Genomic DNA, 19,959 nt, shown 5'->3' with positions numbered 1-19,959 from the left:
AAAACACTATTGTTACTAATGATATAAAGGGAGAATTTTCACTTTTATAAAGAATTCCAGAACTAGGGGCCATAAATTCAAATTACAGGGGAAGAGGTTTAGACTAGACTGTAGGAAGTTTTCTTTTAGCCACCAAATCATTGATTACTGGAACAAGTTGCTTCTGCAGGTAGTTGAGGCCAACAGTTTAAAGAAATTCAAAAGTCAACTGGATAATTACTTATGTGAGGAGAGAAGTGCATAATTTATTTTATATTTTCTTATCTACTTTTTTTTTTTTTTACCAGTGCAGCAAAAGCCTATGGCTTCCTTGCACTATATGGCTAATACTAAGAAAATGTCTCTCATATTATGAAAATATTTCACTTGCAGGTTGCATCTACTCAGTTTTACTCTTACACTCACTATGAAGAAGGAACAAATATTTCCAAACCAGTGTTGTCTGGGTCACCACCCAGACAGCACTGGTTTGGAAATTTTTCAAATTTCCAAGTGCTCTCGAAAGTGCAAGGTTAGGCAATTCATGGTGAAGGACCTCACAGTATCACATTTTATAGTAATGATGCTGCATTGCAAACTTCATTTGCTCTCTTCATGTGTTTACAGCACATTAAAATTATGCCTTAGTGCACTATCCATTATGTATTAGTCAATTCCCACAGTCAGGACCAAAAAGTGACCAAAAATGCATCATATTAAATAGATATTTTATTAAATCTCTACTACATTTGTGAGGGTATAGTGGTTTTGCCACTTGTTTGGAGAGGTCTGAGTTCAATTCCCATCTATGACTGAAAGAATTTCTACACTTCTTCAATCGAGGCTGTAGCCAGCTGATCTCTGGAGTAGGAGTTTTCCCTGTGAGTCATTCTAGATTTTTCAGTGTGCACAACAAGCAAATCAGCCTGCAAATACACTTCTGCATATATAATACACAAAGGTACAATTTGGTCTAAATCGCTGTTGCACCTAAAACCATACAACAAACTGCTACAATAGCATTATTACTGATGGTTGGCTACCAAAAGATCAATTCTTACCACCATATACCAATACCAAAAGTGAAATCATCCACTCTGATTTCAGAGTTTAGACCTGTAGTTCTCTGTTCCCCCATCTCCTTTTAAAATCTTGGAAAAAGCCCTGTCAAGACCATTATCATCGCAAATTTTAATGTACAAGGTGGCCTCAACACACTTTAAAATTAAGGGAAGATCAACTACTACATTCCCACACATCTACTGTCATTGATTTTCAAGGCACAGAAGGAAAAATCTTTCATCCACGTTTATAGGTTAATGCACATGTGTATATATATATAATGCATATATATGCATAAAATGGCACTAGGAGTGATGTGTTACAATGCATACAAGTGATCATTCTTATGTGGTCAACCAACAAATGTCATAAACATAAAGGCACATGAAATTAACTACTATTCAGTATTGGCATACTGATTGAGCATACTTTGCAGTCATGCATGCTTGGCATATGTTTATAGAAGTGGCACACAGTTTTATTTGTTTTTGCTTGTGTTGATGTTAGTTTATGTACATGAATAAACTTTTCATAAAATTTTAAGATTTATTCTGATCTACAGCTAAGCACAAAAGTAAGTGTTCACTGTAATATTTCTTCGTATAACACTGTATGCCAAATTATCCTTTCCTGAACACTAAATATATTAAGAAGAAAGCTTAGGTAGTATACCTAGATATTATTTATGTTAAAGATCATGTTACAATAATGAAATATACTAACATCTATGTAATCTCCATTCTTATTTATATCCCTTTAATATGAGCTACAGTGAGTAAAAATGCCATCATGCAAATTTTAGGTTTTGAGCAGTGCTGCTTAAATGGACCAACTTCAAAACCAAACAACTGAAAACTGATTCTTGTACTCAGCTGATATCACAACTTCAATACATTCAGTTACCTACTGGTGGCTGGTCCTCCATGACAGTATAGTGGTTTTGTCACTCATTTGGAGAGTTCTCAGTAACTCTCCAAATGAGTGACAAAAGTTCACTTCAACTGAGGCTGTAGTTAGCTGGTCTCAGGTGGAAGAAGTAGTCCCCCAGTGGGTTATTCTGCCACTGGGGGACTTTTTTTTCAGCCCTTAAGATACAGATTGGCCCACAAACACACTTCTACAGACAAAGTACACCATGTGAATATATGTTACACTAGGGAGCCATTAATATAATAATTATTACAGGAGTTTACTTATGCATAGGTTAATGCACACACATCATTTCTGCTACTAAAGTGGTTTTAATGCATTGTTTTAATTATCTCATATTGTGAAAACCTTCACGAGCTGCTGTGTGTTATGCACTGCCTCGAATAAGTACCGCTTCACCTATCAAGAAGATTATTGTTACTTATTCTCACCAAGTATTTGCCGAGAATAAGTAACAATAGTCTTCTCCATAGGTGAAGCATTAGTTATTCAAGGTAGTGCAATATCATGGCAACTCACTGTGAAAGTATTCACAATGAATTCACAATGAAAAACAATGCATTAAAACTTACCCAGTCGACATCGCTGGACAGTGCAGTGTTGAGTCAGTTTGGTGTGACATAAGCATTGGGAGATCAAAATTGAGAGTAGGAGTGTGCTATAGGCCTAATGATTCTGATGAGTATAATAAGAAACTGTACAGGGAAATAGAGTGGGCCAGTAAATCAGAGAGTCTTATAATGGGAGATTTTAATTTCCCAGATATTGACTGGAATTTGGGGGCTGGTCACTCACACACTAGCAGGGCTTTTGTGGATTTATTGGATGATTGTTTTCTACATCAGCATGTTCGGGAGGCAACTAGAGGGAGTAATACTCTTGATTTGATTATCAGCAGTGATTCTTCATGCATTAAGAATCTGCAGATAACGGAACCACTAGGTGGCAGTGATCACAGTGTGCTGAAGTGGGATTTACTCAAAGAGGTAACTACCATTAGGGGTAAAGGGAAGGGTTATTGCTTCCGTAAAGGCGACTACGATGGACTGAGACAGTATTTAAATTCTATACAGTGGGACCAACTGATGATGTTACCAACAGCAAATTCAAAATGGGAAGCATTCAAAGAACTTATCTTGGAAGCTACTAGGCTTTACATACCAACTAAGAAATATTGTTCAAGGTTTAGGCCAAAATGGATGTCAGATGAACTAATGAGGCATATGGCAGAGAAGAAAAATGCATGGGATACTTACAAATTAACACATGACACAGAAGCCTATGATAGATACAAGTTGATATGCAACCAAGTTACAAAGGAGGTTAGGCAGGCGAAGGCAGATTACGAGAAATCCTTGGAAAGGGATGCAAAGAAAAACAGCAAAGAGTTCTTTACTTATGTAAACTCTAGAAGGAAGGGGATGAATCAGATTGGTCCACTTGATATTGATGGGTCAACTGTTGATGATCCTGCTCAGGTAGCTAACAAACTAAATGAATATTTTGCATCAACATTCACATATGAGGAGTTATTCAGCAAGGGGAATGCCAGAGGTGTATTCAACTCTAGCAGTAAGCTACAGAATCTTGAAATAACTGGCAGTAAAGTGGAGGAGAAACTGTTGAAGATAAACACAAGAAAGGCACCCGGGGTGGATGGGATCTATCCAGTTATATTAAAGGAGGCAGCAAAGGAAGTAAGCAAACCCTTAGCCATAATTATGAGAGCTTCCTTGGACTCAGGGGAAGTACCCATAGACTGGAAATGTGCAAATGTGACCCCAATTCACAAAGGAGGATCAAAGGCTGACACAAGTAATTATAGACCTGTGAGCTTAACTTCTGTTCCAGGAAAATTAATGGAGGCACTGGTTAAAGAAGCACTGCAGGATCATTTAGACAAGACTTCAGTTATAGCTCAGACACAGCATGGTTTTGTTAAGGGGAAGTCTTGCCTGACCAACTTGATTGGATACTATGATGCAGTCACAAAAGAACTGGATGCAGGGAATAACTTTGATATTATATACTTGGATCTTAGAAAGGCTTTTGATACTGTTGCACATGGAAGACTGCTACACAAATTGGAGCAGTGTGACATTGGAGGCAAATTGCTGCTATGGATAAAGGGGTGGTTGAGGGGGAGAAGACAGAGAGTGGTAATCAATGGACACTGCTCATCGTGGACTAATGTTATTAGTGGAGTCCCTCAAGGCTCAGTGTTGGGTCCATTATTGTTTTCTGTATTTATAAATGATATTGATGATGGTATATCAAGTAGCTCATGGAGTATTGTCAATGATATACAGGAATTTTTCCAGCAGGGATAAGGAGGTGATTATTCCATTGTATAAGGCAATGGTCAGGCCACACCTAGAGTACTGTATACAGGTATAGAGGCCTCATTTCAAGAAGGATGTAGAGCTGCTGGAACGAGTACAGAGAAGGGCAACAAGATTAGTGAATGGAACAAAGGGGTGCTCTTACGAAGAAAGGCTTAAGTTTTGCAAATTACAGTGTCTGGAGACTAGGCACCAGCGAGGTGATCTGATAGAGGTGTATAAAGCCTTGAATGGTTTAAGCATGCTCAATGCTGATGGGATTCTTCCTCTAGCTCAGAAAAATCACCTGAGAGGGCATAAATTCAAATTGAGGAAAGACAGATGTAGGATAGACGTGCGGAAATTTGCCTTTAGCCAGCGGGTGGTTGGTTGGTGGAACAGACTGCCATCCCTTGTGGTGGAGGTTGATAGCCTAAATAAGTTTAAGGCTCAGCTGGACAGGTATTTTGAACGAACAGAGGGGTGAAGTGGAAGTGGATTTTTTTTTTTTTTTTTTTTTGGCTGATGCTGCATAAGCTTGCTTTCTTGCATCAAAAGCCTCTACTAATGCTAATGCTAATGCAACGTATCAACTCTGTGGTACTAGACTGACAGTGGTAGAGAATGAAAAGGACCTTGGGGGTAATTGTGCAGGCTGATATGAAGTTCTCTGAGCAGTGCAGACAGGCTGTAAGAGTAGCTCATGGTGTCTTGTCAGTGATATACAGGAATTTTTCTAGCAGGGATAAGGAGGTGATTATTCCCTTGTATAAGGCAGTGGTCAGGCCACACCTTGAGTATTGTCTGGAGGCCTCATTTCAAGAAGGATGTAGAGCTGCTGGAATGAGTACAGAGAGGAGCAACAAGATTAGTGAATGGAACAAAGGGATGCTCTTACGAAGAAAGGCTTAAGTTTTGCAAATTACAGTGTCTGGAGACTAGGCACCAGCGAGGTGATCTGATAGAGGTGTATAAAGCCTTGAATGGTTTGAGCATGCTCAATGCTGATGGGATTCTTCCTCTAGCTCAGAATAATCACCTGAGAGGGCATAAATTCAAATTGAGCAAAGATAGATGTAGGATAGACGTGCGGAAATTTGCCTTTAGCCAGCGGGTGGTTGGTTGGTGGAACAGACTTCCATCCCTTGTAGTGGAGGTTGATAGCCTAAATAAGTTTAAGGCTCAGCTGGACAGGTATTTTAAACGAACAGAGGGGTGAAGTGGAAGTGGTTTTTTTTTTTTGGCTGATGCTGCATAAGCTTGCTTTCTTGCATCAAATGCCTCTACTAATGCTAATGCTAAAACCAAGATACTACCTTGGTAGTATCTTGGTTTTAATGCGTTGTTTTAATTTCAACTACCTTGGTAGTAGAAATGATTTGTATGCATTAACTCATGCACATAAGGAAACTCCTTCATACTCTAAGGCTTTAGCCAAGAAATGTCTATTAGATAATAATTATTACAATTACTGTTCAGTGGCTGCTTAACATTACTGATGTAACTTGCAAATTAACAACAAATACTCACAATTTTGTACCAGTATGGCAGTTAATAGAGTAGTATATACCTGCTGCCAGACCTAGTACGGCGGGGTAAGGCATGTTAAATAGCTAAGACTAATAAATATTTTATTTTTATAGGTATTAAGATGATTAAATTGTATAATCTGGGCCTGACCTAGATTATACAATTCCTCTTCCCGCTGTTTTAACCCGATAGGAAAAAGACTTCTTCTGCCACTACCGATAACACACACAGTCTGGAGAAGTCATTTTCATATTTTAAAACAGCGGGAAGGGGGAATAAACACCATAAGACTGAGACAGTCTGGAGGGTGTACTAGTAAGTAAATTTCGACCACAAAGGCATTACACTCGTGAACTCTAATAATTTGTTTTTAATAAAAAGAAAAAACTTATCAATACATCATTATAACAGACTTCTACTGCCACTACCAATAACACACAACATCTGTTTACTGAAAATACAGGGAGAAACTGCGATAGTGGGAAACAAGTTTTCCCAGTATAAGTTTACAAGTTTCCTGTGGTTCTCGTGTTGGCTTTCTTTACCTTCACCGAAAAGTTTTTTCCTCTTATAAACTTGAGTTTGCCATCCAGCAAAAGGGGCAAGCTAACCAGAGAATACGTGCAATTTATGGACCTTAATACATATGAGCTGATGAGGTTGTTCTTGGGGTATTCCCCCCTCAAATTTTATAGAGACTACAGTTTGTTGTTGCATAGTAGTTGGAAATTGATATTAAAGTGCCTTTGTTTTAATCAGAAGTGCAGTTGACAGTACTAGTAATCACACAAAATCAGTTTTACTAATTCTTTCATGTGCAAGTGTGGCTGAAATAAATTGAAAATGAGTTGTTGTTGTTGTTGTTATTTGGTTTTTAGGAGCATTAGCAACTAAGGCCATATTGCTCCGGGATATGCGGTGGTCATTCCCTGACCTTTCCGCATCCTCCGTATTTGGTGGTGACGGGCTCGAACCCCAGTCTAATCAAGAAGCGTGTGCTACACACTGCTGCTCCTTCCCACCTGGCTACGGAGGCGCTATTGAAAATGAGTGCCATATGAAGCTGGCTTGAAAATGCAAGCTGATAATCTTGCACAGGCCACAATTTTTTGTGGCCTCTGAAATTAAATATTACTACCTATTAAATATTATATTTACTATCAAAAATGGTTCTGGATCAAATAATTTTGCACAATATATGAGGTGTAGTAATAAAGTTCCCAGAATGATGCAATAAAAAAGAACACAGTGAAGGAGCTCAAAAATTGTTTTATTTTTATTCAAAGTAATCACCACCTGATTGAATGCACTTATTACACCATTCAAAAAGTTTCTGAAGAGTCAGCAAAGGCACCCAAAGAGATAATGTTCAGTTTGGTGGTTACATGTTTTTTATTTATGTCCTGAACATCCTAATATCTTTCCTTTGAGGGCAGTTTTCACCTTAGGGAAGAAGTCCATTGCTGATAAATCAGGAGATTTGGGTGGATGGTTGATCTGTACAATGCCATGTTTCATCAGAAATGTCTTCAACAAGTGTGGAATGGGGGGGGGGTCTATAGCTTTTCTATTAAGCTGTGTTAGTCTTGTCTGCCTCTTGGTTTTGCACATCAGTGAGCTCTTTTCAACAACAGGATCCTTAATAAAGTGGCCATTCAGTGTTTTTTTAAATATTTTTTGTGAATTAAATTATTATTAACTATTTTATCTTAATACAATAAAAGCTTTGTTAACTGCCACTTCTTATTTACAATCTGCTTATTTACACTCTAGAACAGGGGCAGTAGTGGTTATCAACTAGAGCAGTTTTCTTTGCGGTCTATATCATGTAACTATATCATAAAAAATGTAACTTATCAGATTCCATTGTGGCATAAAATTAATAACATATCAATTAAATATTATGATAATGTATTTTTATTTCCTTTTATTACAGAATGCCAAGAAAAGTGAACTCAGTGTAACAAATAATTTTTTTTTTTTTTTTAAATGTCACATGTAAAATCAAGAGAATTGATTTTACACACAAAAAAATGTAAAATCAAAAACACTTAAAAAATGCCTTAATATGGGTGACTTTAATTTGCCTCTAACTGATTGGTGCAAACAGGAAGAAAACTTGACATGGGAGACAAAATTTTTAAATCAACATGTTAGGAAAAGTACTAGGGAAAATAATATTCTAGATCTGATCATCACCCATGAACCAGATGACATAATAGGGCTGACAGTACAGGAATCACTAGCAGGAAGTGATCACCAAGTTCTACGGTGGACAATGAAGAGAGAGGTAGCAGTAGTTAAAGGCAAAGGAATGGGTTATAATTAGAGGAAAGGAAATTACAACGGCTTAAGGTGCTACATGGCCTCTATTAACTGGATATATATCTCACAGAGAGCAAATACAATTGAATTATGGTGTACCTTTAAAACATTAATCATAGAAGCCTTGAATGCATATATACCATTAAAAAAAATTCTCCATGAGGAGGATTCCAAGTTGGATGAATAATGAAGTTGCCAGATTACTTGAGCAGAAAAAGATAGCATGGAAAAGTTACAGAGCAATAAAAAGTACTGAAGCCTATAAAAGCTACAAATTGATCTGTAATAGTGCCACAGAAAAGGTTAGGCTGGAAAAGGCAGATTATGAGAAATCACTTGCAAAGAGAACAAAGGGGGGGGGGATAAAGAATTCTTCACATATATGAATGTAAAGAAGAGAAGGACAAACCAGATCAGACCCTTATGTAATGGATGTGGGATAGTATTAGATACCACAGATGAAGTTGCAGATGAACTCAACGGTTACTTTGTATCGATATTTACAGAAGGAAAACCCATTATATCAATGAGAAATTTTGGGAGTGAAGTTGAAAAATATGTAATTAATGATATTGAAATTTCACATAATTATTTAATAAAAAAAACTTTTGAGTCTACAGGCCAGTAAGGCTCATGGGATTGATGGCATATACCCTATAATTTTAAGGGAGGTGGTAAGTGAGTGCATTAAACCATTGAAGCTAATTATGACAGCACACTGGACTCAGGAGAGATTCTGCTGAATTGGAAAAGTGCCAACATATCTCCAATACATAAGGGTAGTGGGAAATTACCAACTGGTCAGTCTAACTTCAGTAGTAGGGAAAATCATGGAGGCAATGATCATGGGTACAATTCAAGATCATTTAGATAGAAATGGAATTCTGAAGGATATGCAACATGATTTTGTAAAGGAAAAATCGTGTTTACAAATCTGGTTAGCTATTTTGACAGGGTCATTCAGGAGCTGGATTTAGGGAATAATTTCAACATTGTTTATTTAGATTTCAGCAAAGCATTTGACTCAGTCCCACATGAGCGGTTACTTTATAAGCAGGAACAGGTTGGAATCATGGGGAAAATCCTTAGCTGGATAGCAGGGTGTTGTGATAAATGGTTATTTCTCAGATTGGGTTAATGTAAGAAGTGGGGTTCTCCAGGGATCAGTATTGGAACCACCTGTTGTTTTTGACTTTCTTAAATGACATTGATGAAGGGATAGAGGGTGTGATGTCTAAATTTGCAGATGATGTAAAGATTGGTAGAGTAATTAATGATCACCGCCAAGCAGAGCTTCTTCAGAGTGACCTGATAAACTTTAGGAATGGTCAGAAAAGCGGCAGCTTTGCTTTAATCCAGCAAGTGCAAGGTCTTACACTTGGGGAACAGTAACCCCAAAATAACTTATACAATTGGTGAAGTTGAACTAAAGTCAGTAGTGAAAGAAAGGAAGTTGAGTTATGATACAGCCAGACATGAAGTTCTCCAAGCATTGTGGACAGGTTGCAAGGAAGGTGCATGTTGTCCTATTGACAATTTATTAGAACATTTACTAGTAGAAATAGGAAGTCATAATCCCATTATAAGGCTATTGTTAGACCATACTTAGAATACTGTGTTCAAGTATAGAGACCGCACCTAAAAAAAGACATCAAGCTTCTTGAAAGAGTCCAAAGATGGGTAACTCACCTGGTGAAATCAGCAAAAGGGCATCTGAGGAAAGACCTCGAATATGTGGGTTGCAGAGCTTGACTAGGCACCTAAGAGGAGACTTGATTGAGGTGTTTAAGGCTCTGAGAGGCAAAAGTAAAATGAACGAGGATGAAATTTTCACGGTTATGAATGATTCTAGAACTATGGGGCCATAAATTCAAGTTATGAGGGGAGATGTTTAGACTGTATTACAGGAATTTTTATTTTAGCCATCGAGTTATAGATTACGAATTAGTTACCTACATGAATGGTAGAAGCTGACAGTTTGGGAAAATTAAAAGGTCAGCTGGATAGTTACCTACAGGAGTAAACGCATAGGTTGTCTATTTCCTTTTCTATTATTATTTATTTTATTTAATTTTTGAGTAAAGAGTAAAATAATAATAATTATTATTTTACTCTTTTTTTTTTTTTTTTTTTGGCTGGTGCAGTGTAAGCACCTTGGGCTTCCTTGCACCATATGGCCATTACTAATACTAAAAGTTGTGCAATTATTATACAGCACAGGCAACCCCTGTATGACATGATACTTCTACAATGTGGTTTTGCTTTAATACGATTGATAAATTGTGGCAATCCTTGCACAACACTGTACTTATATAACACGGTTAGATAATTGTGGCAAACTCACAAAACATGGTATTTTTGAGCTTTTATGCAGGGAAAACCCTACTGTTACGTTGGATGTCAATTTTCAACATTTCCATTCTTTTTTTGTGAATCCCCGCTGTTGACCCGCTAGTGGCTACGCAAAAAAAATAAAAATATATTATTGGGAAATCTCTGTATTTTATTTTGTTGCAGTTATTTTATAATAATTGCAGAACTTCTGTGCTATTGAACTTGTGCTTGTACTATAAAAAATTGTGACTTCAAAGAGTGCAATTCATGACTTTTAAGGTATTTGTAAGGTTATTTTGGTTTTTATTTAATCGTTTATAAATTTTTCGGGGTATGTATTACTACACTTTGTTCTTAAGAACCGTATTGGAATAATTCCTTTGTTGTGAATTAAATTCCAGCCCTAAATTATGACTAAGGAAAGCAAAAAAGCACGGCTCAAAAGACATTTTTCAATTGTGGACTGTATCATTATCATAGCTTATTGCTCAAAGAAGTAAAATTGTCAACATTAAACACGTGTTGGAAAAACGTATGGCCAAAGTCAGTTCATTCAGGAAATATGGTCGAACCTGCAGAAAATGGAATCGGTGCGATAGTAGAACTTGCTAATTCGGGGGTGGGGGTTTTAATGATGTGACTACTGAATACCTCCAATGCCATTTGGTGGAAATGGCATTGGAGGTAAATCAAATCCCAGATTATGATTTTTTAAAGAGAGCAGAAGATACACAAAATCTAGATGCTGCTGAAGAAAGTTCAGAAAGTGAAGATATTCTGCAATAGAGAAAACATTCTCATTTGATTGTGCTTAGCAGTGATGAAGATGAAGAAAATTAAATGAACATACATTATCTGACATATATGTATCACAGTTTGTAAGACATTTGTTTGGTTATTACTATTTTTAATAAAAATGAAGTTTCTGATAGTTATAAAAAATAGTATTTTTGTTAGCTTTTGGAATGTAACCCCCTTTTTGTACTGGTACAACAGTCCTATAAAACACAGTTTCACACTACGTGAGATTTTATAGGAAATTAATTATCGTATTATATGAGGGTTACTTCTACTGTACAGTAATCACTTGACAGGAGTGGAACCTGCTTTGGTCATATTAAATTTTGCTTGTTTTGATCATCCTTTTTGTTAGTTACAAAGTATGGTTTATGTTGGTACAAATTCAAAATTTTAGTTTTGAAATTATTATGTATTGATTTTTCCCAGGTTGATGAGATTCCCAGATAACCAGAAAATTAGATAACTGAAAAGCACTAATCCCTGTGCATGCCACAAAAATTTTACCATAACGTAACCTAGTTGTCAACCTCAGGTAGTTCTTGCCCCAGTATCTTAAAACACAGGAGAAAGTCAGTGATGCATTTATTCATATGCATAACCATAGTACTGATTCTTGGGGAGGATACATGTATCGTTTATTTCAGAAAGCAGAAGACACATGCACAGGGATATACACACACATATATATATATATATACTGGGTGGTTATAAAATAAGTTTCCCTATTCAGGAGACCCTAGTGTCAAAACGGTAAGAGTTAGCACTGTGAAAATCAGTGGGTATGTCATTTAGGGTATGGAGAAGCAATTTGTAGAAGAAAAAAAAATTAGTTAAAATTTCCGCCACCAATGGAAAAACGGCACTGCACATATGTAAAAGTTGTCATTTACTTCAAGACATGCTGCTTATGCAAATGACATCCTGTTAGATAAAAGCAAAAAGGCCACCACCACTGTCAATAACCATTATGGCGCTTACAAAAAAGGAACATACTCTTTTAGTAAAACTGTTCTACCAGAATAATAGTAATGCTCATGCAGCACTACATGAATATCAGAAACTTAAAGGTTTGCATAAAGGACCTTTGATGTCAGTGGGGCTTCGAAAACTAATAAATAAATTTGAAGCGACCAACCAGGGAGTTAGGCATAATTCCAGGCAGGAGATGACCACGCATTGGAATGGAGGTAATGGATGAAGTGGCTGTTGCAATAGTCAGAATGCAAAACACTACCAGTCAGTAGTGCCTGCCAGAGGTGTGTCAAGAGACTTCAACCTTTCTTGGTCTACTGTACGTAAAGTGCTTCGAATAATTTTACGCTCGTTCCCATACAAGATTCACATAGTGCAAGAAATAAAGTCTTGTGATCAGCAACAATGAATAAACTTTGCTCTAAGATTTCTGGCTCATAGGGAACTTGATGATATTTGGGCTCTAATGATCTTGTGATCTGATGGGGCACATTTCACTCTTCATGGGGCTGCAAATGCACAAAATTGCCTAATATGAGGAACTTCTCATTCATTTAACATTGACAACTGTAAAGTACTGCATATGAGAAGCAGTAACCCAAGATTAATGTATCAAGTGATTTGGTTTCTGAGCAGTGCAGATGGTTTGCAAGAGTAGCTCAAGTGTCGTGTCAATGATATACAGGAATTTTTCTAGAAGGGATAAGGAGGTGATTATCCCCTTGTATAAGGCAATGGTCGGGCCACATTTGAGTACTTTATACACGTCTGGAGGCCTCATTTTAAGAAGGATGTAGAGCTGTTGGAACAAGTACAGAGAAGGGCAACACGATTAATGAATGGAACAAAGGGGTGCTCTTACGAAGAAAGGCTTAAGTTTTGCAAATTACAGTGTCTGGAGACTAGGCACCTGTGAGGTGATCTGACTGAGGTGTATAAAGTCTTGAATGGTTTGAGCATGCTCAATGCTGATGGGATTCTTCCTCTTGCTCAGAATAATCGCCTGAGAGGGCATAAATTCAAATTGAGGAAAGACGGTTGTAGGATAGATGTGGGGAAGTTTGCCTTTAGCCAGCGGGTGGTTGATTGTTGGAACAAACTTCCATCTGTTGTTGTAGAAGTTAGCTTAAACAGATTCAAGGTAGAACTGGACAAACATTTGGAGCGAGTGAATGGGTGAAATGAGAAGAGGGTGTGGTTTTTTTTTGGTTTTTTTTGGCTGATGCTATATAAGCTTGCTTTCTTGCATCATGTGCCCTTGCTAATGCTAATTTGCTGTGCATCAAAGACCACTACAAAGTCCACACATTACATATGATGTGGATTCACAGCAGAGTTTATAATTGGACCATATTTTCTTTGAAGAGTCTACACCTCATTGCTCCGTAAGGTGTATGGTAACTAATGCACAGTACCACACTCTTCTAAGAGATCACATTATTCCCACTCTGCAAGAAAGGCAATGCTTGGAGACCATAGCATTCATGCAAGATGGTGCCCCTCCCCACATTGGTTGGCAAGTGAAGGAACTGCTCTGTTCAACATTCGGAAATGATCGCATCCTTCGACATCAAAGTTTTCAAAGCCCCACTGACGTCAAAGGTTCTTTACGCAAGCTTTTAAGTTTCCAATATTCACATAGTGCTGCATTAGCATTACTATTATTCTGGTAGAACAGTTTTACTAAAAGAGCACATTCTTTTTTTGTAAGAGCCATAATGGTCATTGACAGTGGTGGTGGCCTTTTTGCTTTTATCTAACAGGATGTCATTTGCGTAAGCAGCATGTCTTGAATTAAATGACAACTTTTACATGTGCAGTGCCGTTTTCCCCCTGGAAGTGGAAATTTTAACTAATTTTTTTTCTTCTACAAATCACTTTCCCATACCCTAAATGACGTACCCACCAATTTTCACAGCACTAACTCTAACTGTTTTGTTTGTTTGTTTGTTTGTTTGTTTGTTTTGTTTGTTATTTGGAGCATTAGCAACTAAGGCTATATTGCTCCGGGGATATGCGGTGGTCATTCCCTGACCTTTCTGCATCCTCTGTATTTGGTGGTCACGGGCTCAAACCCCGGTCTAATCAAGAAGTGTGTGCTAGGCACTGCTGCTCCTGCCCACCTGGCTATGGAGGTGCCCCTAACTGTTTTGATTCTAGGGTCTCCTAAATAGGGAAACTTATTTTATAACCACCCAGTGTGTGCGCATACATACATACTACAAATACTCTAGTATAAGTTGAGAAATTTTGGATGTTTGCAAAATCAAGTAAAAGGTTGCCTTATATACAGGTCATATTAGGTTTTCTACATGCAGAGAAAAATTTATAACAGAGAGAAAAAAATATTACAGAGAAAATTACTAATTTTTAAAAATGCTAAACTACTTTTTAGTGACAATTAAGACTTTTGTGACTGAATAAAATTGCATTTTCAAAGTTTTTACCAATAAAATAATTTTTGAAACAATTTCACACAGTGGCTTGATCATTTAATATTAAGGTAAGTAATAAACAATATCTTTAATTTTTTAAAATACATTAATATAGGTATTCTATTCATTTAATATCAAAACAGGCTTTGGGTCAAACAGGGTTCTGCACACTTGACCCATATTTCTGAAATATACAAATTTACCCATTTATGCTGAAATATACAAATTCAGACAATAAATTGCTGAATTTGTTGTCTGAATAACAATTTATTAACAAAGAGTCAATAAATTTGATTCCTAAGACCCACAACTAAGGATCAATTTACACTTAAAGTTGATTTGTACTCAAGTATCTACAGTGCATATGTATGCATGCGCACACAACTTAAATACACAAAATCTTGCAGCAGTAGGGGCTCCAAATTCCCATGATACCTTAAGGTTCCAACTGATGTAAATGCAGCTCTAAGGAGAGTGCAGTCTATATGCAGGGAAGGACTGGATCCCTCTCAAACATTTCCTAGGACCGACCCTTGTAGCTACTAATCCATTTCCATCAATAAAATATATAATAAAAGTGTCTAAAATATTAAATGTAATTTAAAAATAAAGCATTGCATAAAGCCTTCTTGGAAGGTTTGTCAATGGTGACAATTTGACAGAAAAACTTTTGAACACTTAAACAAGGAGCAGATGAAGCCTGTGGGCTAGAAAGTTTTAATGTGTGTATTTAAGTTCAGACATCGAATCCCAATAGATCAATTTTCATGGATTAAGTTGATAAAATCTAACAAACTTTACTGGATTAACACAAATCACATAATAACAGAAACTAGCCTAAGTCAGCAAATATTAAAATAATCTTCAAAGTGCTACACTGCTTCTGTTATTTATTTTTTATCCTAAAAAGACAAGTAAAGGAACTAATAAAGTAAAGATATGATCCTACCATTAAGCAAAGTAATTCCAATTGAAATGAGCATCCAGCTGATTCATGATGTGTTTAGTGTTAACATTAGTTAACACTAAACACATCCAAGTTCTGAATTGTTAAGTTATCAGAATTGGAATCTTTGTTAAGTGAACTGTAAAATCAAGTGCACTAAATTCTGCATAAATTTCAGATGAAAAACACATGCACCACACATCATAACAAGCTGCTGAAATGTTAATGCTTCAAATGGAAGTGCATGTATCTTTGGACAAATAAACCCTTTAAAATAATATTATAATCAAAAGCAATTGATATAATAACATTATATATGAATCATTACATTACTAAAAAAAAAAAAATAACAAATTGAATCATTATTATATTATTGGGTATCTAACCATGTAATGTTTTCCATATGCAGTTTCTATAAAAATTTTAAATTCTTTTGCCAAACATCTTTTGAATAAGACACTATTTTTAAAATAAGACCTACCACAGAGAAACTGTCTTCTTAGATAAGTCCAATTCATTTCTGTCTTTATCGCAATCACCTAAAAATGTTCCTAAAGCAAAGAAGAAAAATTGAGTCATTTATGACTTTTATTGTAGTTTTCCATCATAATTATAATATTCACTTCAATGTTCCAGTTACTAAAATTCTTTATGTGATCACTGTCATTAGCATTAGCATTAATAGAGGCAGATGATACAAGAAAGCAAGTTTTTACAGCATCAGCCAAAAAAAATACAAAAAAAAACTTCCCATTTCACCCATTTATTCACTCCAAAAGTTTTTCCAGTTCTTAACTGAATTTATTTAAGCTATCAACTTCCACAATGGAACAAACTTTCATCTGAAAGTTTGTTCCAGCAATTAACCACACACTGGCTAAAGGCAAATTTCTGCACATCTATTCTACAACTGTCTTTCCTCAATTTGAATTTATACCCCCTCAGGTGTGCAATCTGAGCAAGAGGAGGAATCCCATCGGCACTGAGCACATTCAACCCATTGAAGGCCTTATACACCACAATCAGATTACCTCGTAGGTGCCTAGTCTCCAGACACTGAAAATTTGCAGAACTTAAGCCTTTCTTGGTAAGAGCAACTATTTGTCCCCCTCACCAATCTTGTTGCCCCTCTCTGTACATCAGCAGCTCTATATCCTTCCTAAAATGTCTCCAGACTTGTATGCAGTACTCAAGTTGTGGCCTGACCATTGCCTTATACAAAGGGATAATCACTACCTTATTCCTGCTAGCTTATTCCTTATTCCTGTATATCATCAACAAGACCCCATGAGCTGCTCTGGCAGCATGTCTGTACTACTCTGAAAACTACATATCTGACTACACAATTACTCTCATGTCTTTTTCCTTCTCCACTACCCTGAGTGTAGTACTGCACAGTTGGTACATAACTCTGGGGTTACTGCTACCAATATGCAGTACTTTGCATTTGTCAATGTTAAACTTCAGTTGTCACCTCTCAGCCCATCTGTCCAACTATTCTAGATCCTGTTGCAGTAGTGTACTTCATGAACAACCCAACCAACATTCATATCGTCTGCAAACTTGGACATTACGCCTGGCATTAGCATTAGCAGAGGCATACGATGCAAGAAAGCAAGCTTATGCAGCATCAGCCAAAAAAAAAAAAAAAAAAACCCTTCCCGTTTCATCCTCAATTCATTCCAAATGCCTGTCCATATACCTTCATCAATATCATTGATAAATATAAAAAACAACAATGGGCTTAACACTGAACCTTGGGGCTTCTACAAATAACATTAATCCACAAAGAGTAATGTCCACTGATTACCACTCTGCATCAACCCACTCAACCATTCCTTTATCCATAGCAGCAACTTTCCTTTAATGTCATATTGATCCAATTTGTACAGCAATCATTTATATGCAACAGTATCAAAAGCTTTCCCAAAATCCAAGTATATGATATCAAAATTATTTTTTTGCATTCCAGTTCCTTTGTGACCACAACATAGTAGCCAATCAAATTGGTCAGGCAATATTTCCCTTAACAAACTATTATGTGCCTGAACTATAAATGCAGTCTTGTCGAAATGATCCTGCATTGCTTCTTTCACCAGTGATTCCATTATTTTCCCTGGAACAGAAATTAAACTAACAGGTCTGTAATTACTCGTGTCACCCTTTGATCCCCTTTAGTCATAATTATGACTAAGGGTTTGCTTACTTCCTTTGCTGCCTCCCTTAATATAACTGGATAGATCCCATACACCCCAGGTGCCTTTCTTATGTTTAACTTCAACAATTTCTCCTCCACTTTTCTCTCAGTTATTACAAAATCATTTAGCTCCCTGTTAGAGTTTGATAAACTTCTGGCCTCTACTTCCTCACAGAATTCCTTGTCGGTGAAAGCAGATGCAAAACGCTCATTCAGTTTGTCATCTACCTGAGCAGGATCGTCAACAGTCAAACCATCGATATCAAGTGGACCAATCTGATTCATCCCTTTCCTTCTAGAGTTTACACAAGTAAAGAAGTCATTGTTTTTCTTTGCATCCTTTGCCAAGGATTTCTCATAATCTGCCTTCACTTACCTAACCTGCTTTGTAACTTGATTACAGACGTTTATATCTACCATAGTCTTCTGTGTTGCCTGATAATTTATATGCATCACATACATTTTTCTTCTCTGCCACAGTCTCATTAGTTCATCTGACATCCATTTAGGCTTAAACCTTGAAACATGTCATTATACCACAGATAAAGTTTTTGGACTATATGATTTCATTTGTACTTACACATTTTGCAACTATTACATACTCTCACCTTCGAAGGGACCTCTTGATAAACTGATACAATGAGTCCAGTGATATTGCCACTACTGGAAGTATCTATGGAAATTCTGGGTTTTGAACTTTGCAAATGTAACTGCAATTTTTTGAATCGTGATGATGTCATGAAATATCCTCACTTTCAGTGCAATTTCAGTTTTGGGGATAAAACAGATGCATGAATCTGAGGTGTTCGGTTGGTAGGGGACACAGTCAAGCTAGAAATTTTTAGCTAGAAATTTCTTCACATCAAAGTATAGCCAGCAGATGTATTGCTGTGAGGAAGAAACTAGTCTCCAGTGCATCATTTCTCAGGATGTTTTTTGCTACACATCCTTCCATAAATACCACAGAATATCTCAGTAGAAATATTGATTTACAGTTTGTCCCTATGGATCAAATTGCTGAGATGCAATTCTATGATACATCTAAATGTCTTGATATAAAGGAAGTGATTTGGTAAACTGCATTCTACTAACATCTAGCAGAGGAATTTTCCACTAATTACAACAAATATAACTCAAATTATCACAAGGTAACACCATGCATTGTAATCACATGATAATTCAGAAAACTTTGACCAGACCTTGTATATAGATGATTCCATTCTTTAGAACAGGGATTCCCAAAGTGGTTGGTAGCAATTCACAGGGTGTCTTTGGGCAAGTTTAGGGGTCTTTAGTTCCTAATAAAGCCACTGGGGTCGGTAAGATTATTTTAGGCGTCTTTAAAGAAACTATTTCCTCACAAAAATAATTCTAGAAATCCAGAATTAGTATAAGAAACAAGTCGTTAACTCAAGTCGTTAACGAAATAAGTTAACTCAGGCAGTCAGCAAAGTGACATTGTCACCTCATGTGAGGTTACATGGAAACAAGTCAAACATCAAATATATGGAAGAGAGAGCTATATTTCCTGTTTTGTTTACTGGTAGGAGACAAACTGTTGTTAATGGCTGTAGTTGCAAGATAATGCATCGGCTTTCAAGGCCGATTCACGTCCTCACGAGTTTGCAGTTTTCTGTTAGAGAAGAAAATTTCGTACGGAGTTTTCTGTCATGCTGACAGAAGAAAATACAAGAAATGATAATAGAAACATGTCCAGTCACATAGACGCTGAAAGATGGCCAAAGGAGGAAATTAGTTCAACAGTATTACAATTTACAAATTTAGAGGAGGAACAAGTCGATCATTTCAGTTTGTACAACTCACAACAATTTCTAACAAGTTCAATTTTCAGTGTTGTGAAGTTGTTTTTGTTATTAAATTTAATTTTAAAAAAGTTTATTTTGTATTGTGACCAAATAAATCCTTATTCCAAATTAAACTTATAATATTTCAACTTTCCTTAAACATACAACTAATTTTTCCTTACCGCTGACTGAATTTCGAAATTGCATATTTTGCCATTGTATGTCTTCCTTAATTAGATTATATTGGAAATTAAAGTCTACTTTATTCACCCATAAGCAGTGGCATATCCAGCTATTATCGTAACGGGGGGGCATGATGACA

The 19,959-nt window shown here is 36.6% G+C and overlaps 1 protein-coding gene across 2 annotated transcripts in view; it reads right to left on the bottom strand.

Annotated features, from left to right (window-relative positions):
- Positions 1 to 19,959, bottom strand: part of LOC150084356 (myotubularin-related protein 9) — a 141,911-nt gene that overhangs the window by 16,074 nt on the left and 105,878 nt on the right. For both annotated transcript variants that reach the window (XM_090375187.1, XM_090375188.1), the window contains exon 11: positions 16,117 to 16,186. In XM_090375187.1, the coding sequence (XP_090231313.1) occupies positions 16,117 to 16,186 (70 nt within the window). The remainder of the gene's footprint in view (positions 1 to 16,116; positions 16,187 to 19,959) is intronic.

The sequence above is a fragment of the Mastigoproctus giganteus genome, chromosome 6, assembly GCF_048544385.1.
Source record: "Mastigoproctus giganteus isolate SK-2022 chromosome 6, ASM4854438v1, whole genome shotgun sequence".
Taxonomy (NCBI): Eukaryota; Metazoa; Arthropoda; class Arachnida; order Uropygi; family Thelyphonidae; genus Mastigoproctus; species Mastigoproctus giganteus.
This window is presented reverse-complemented; position numbering and strand designations above follow the sequence as displayed.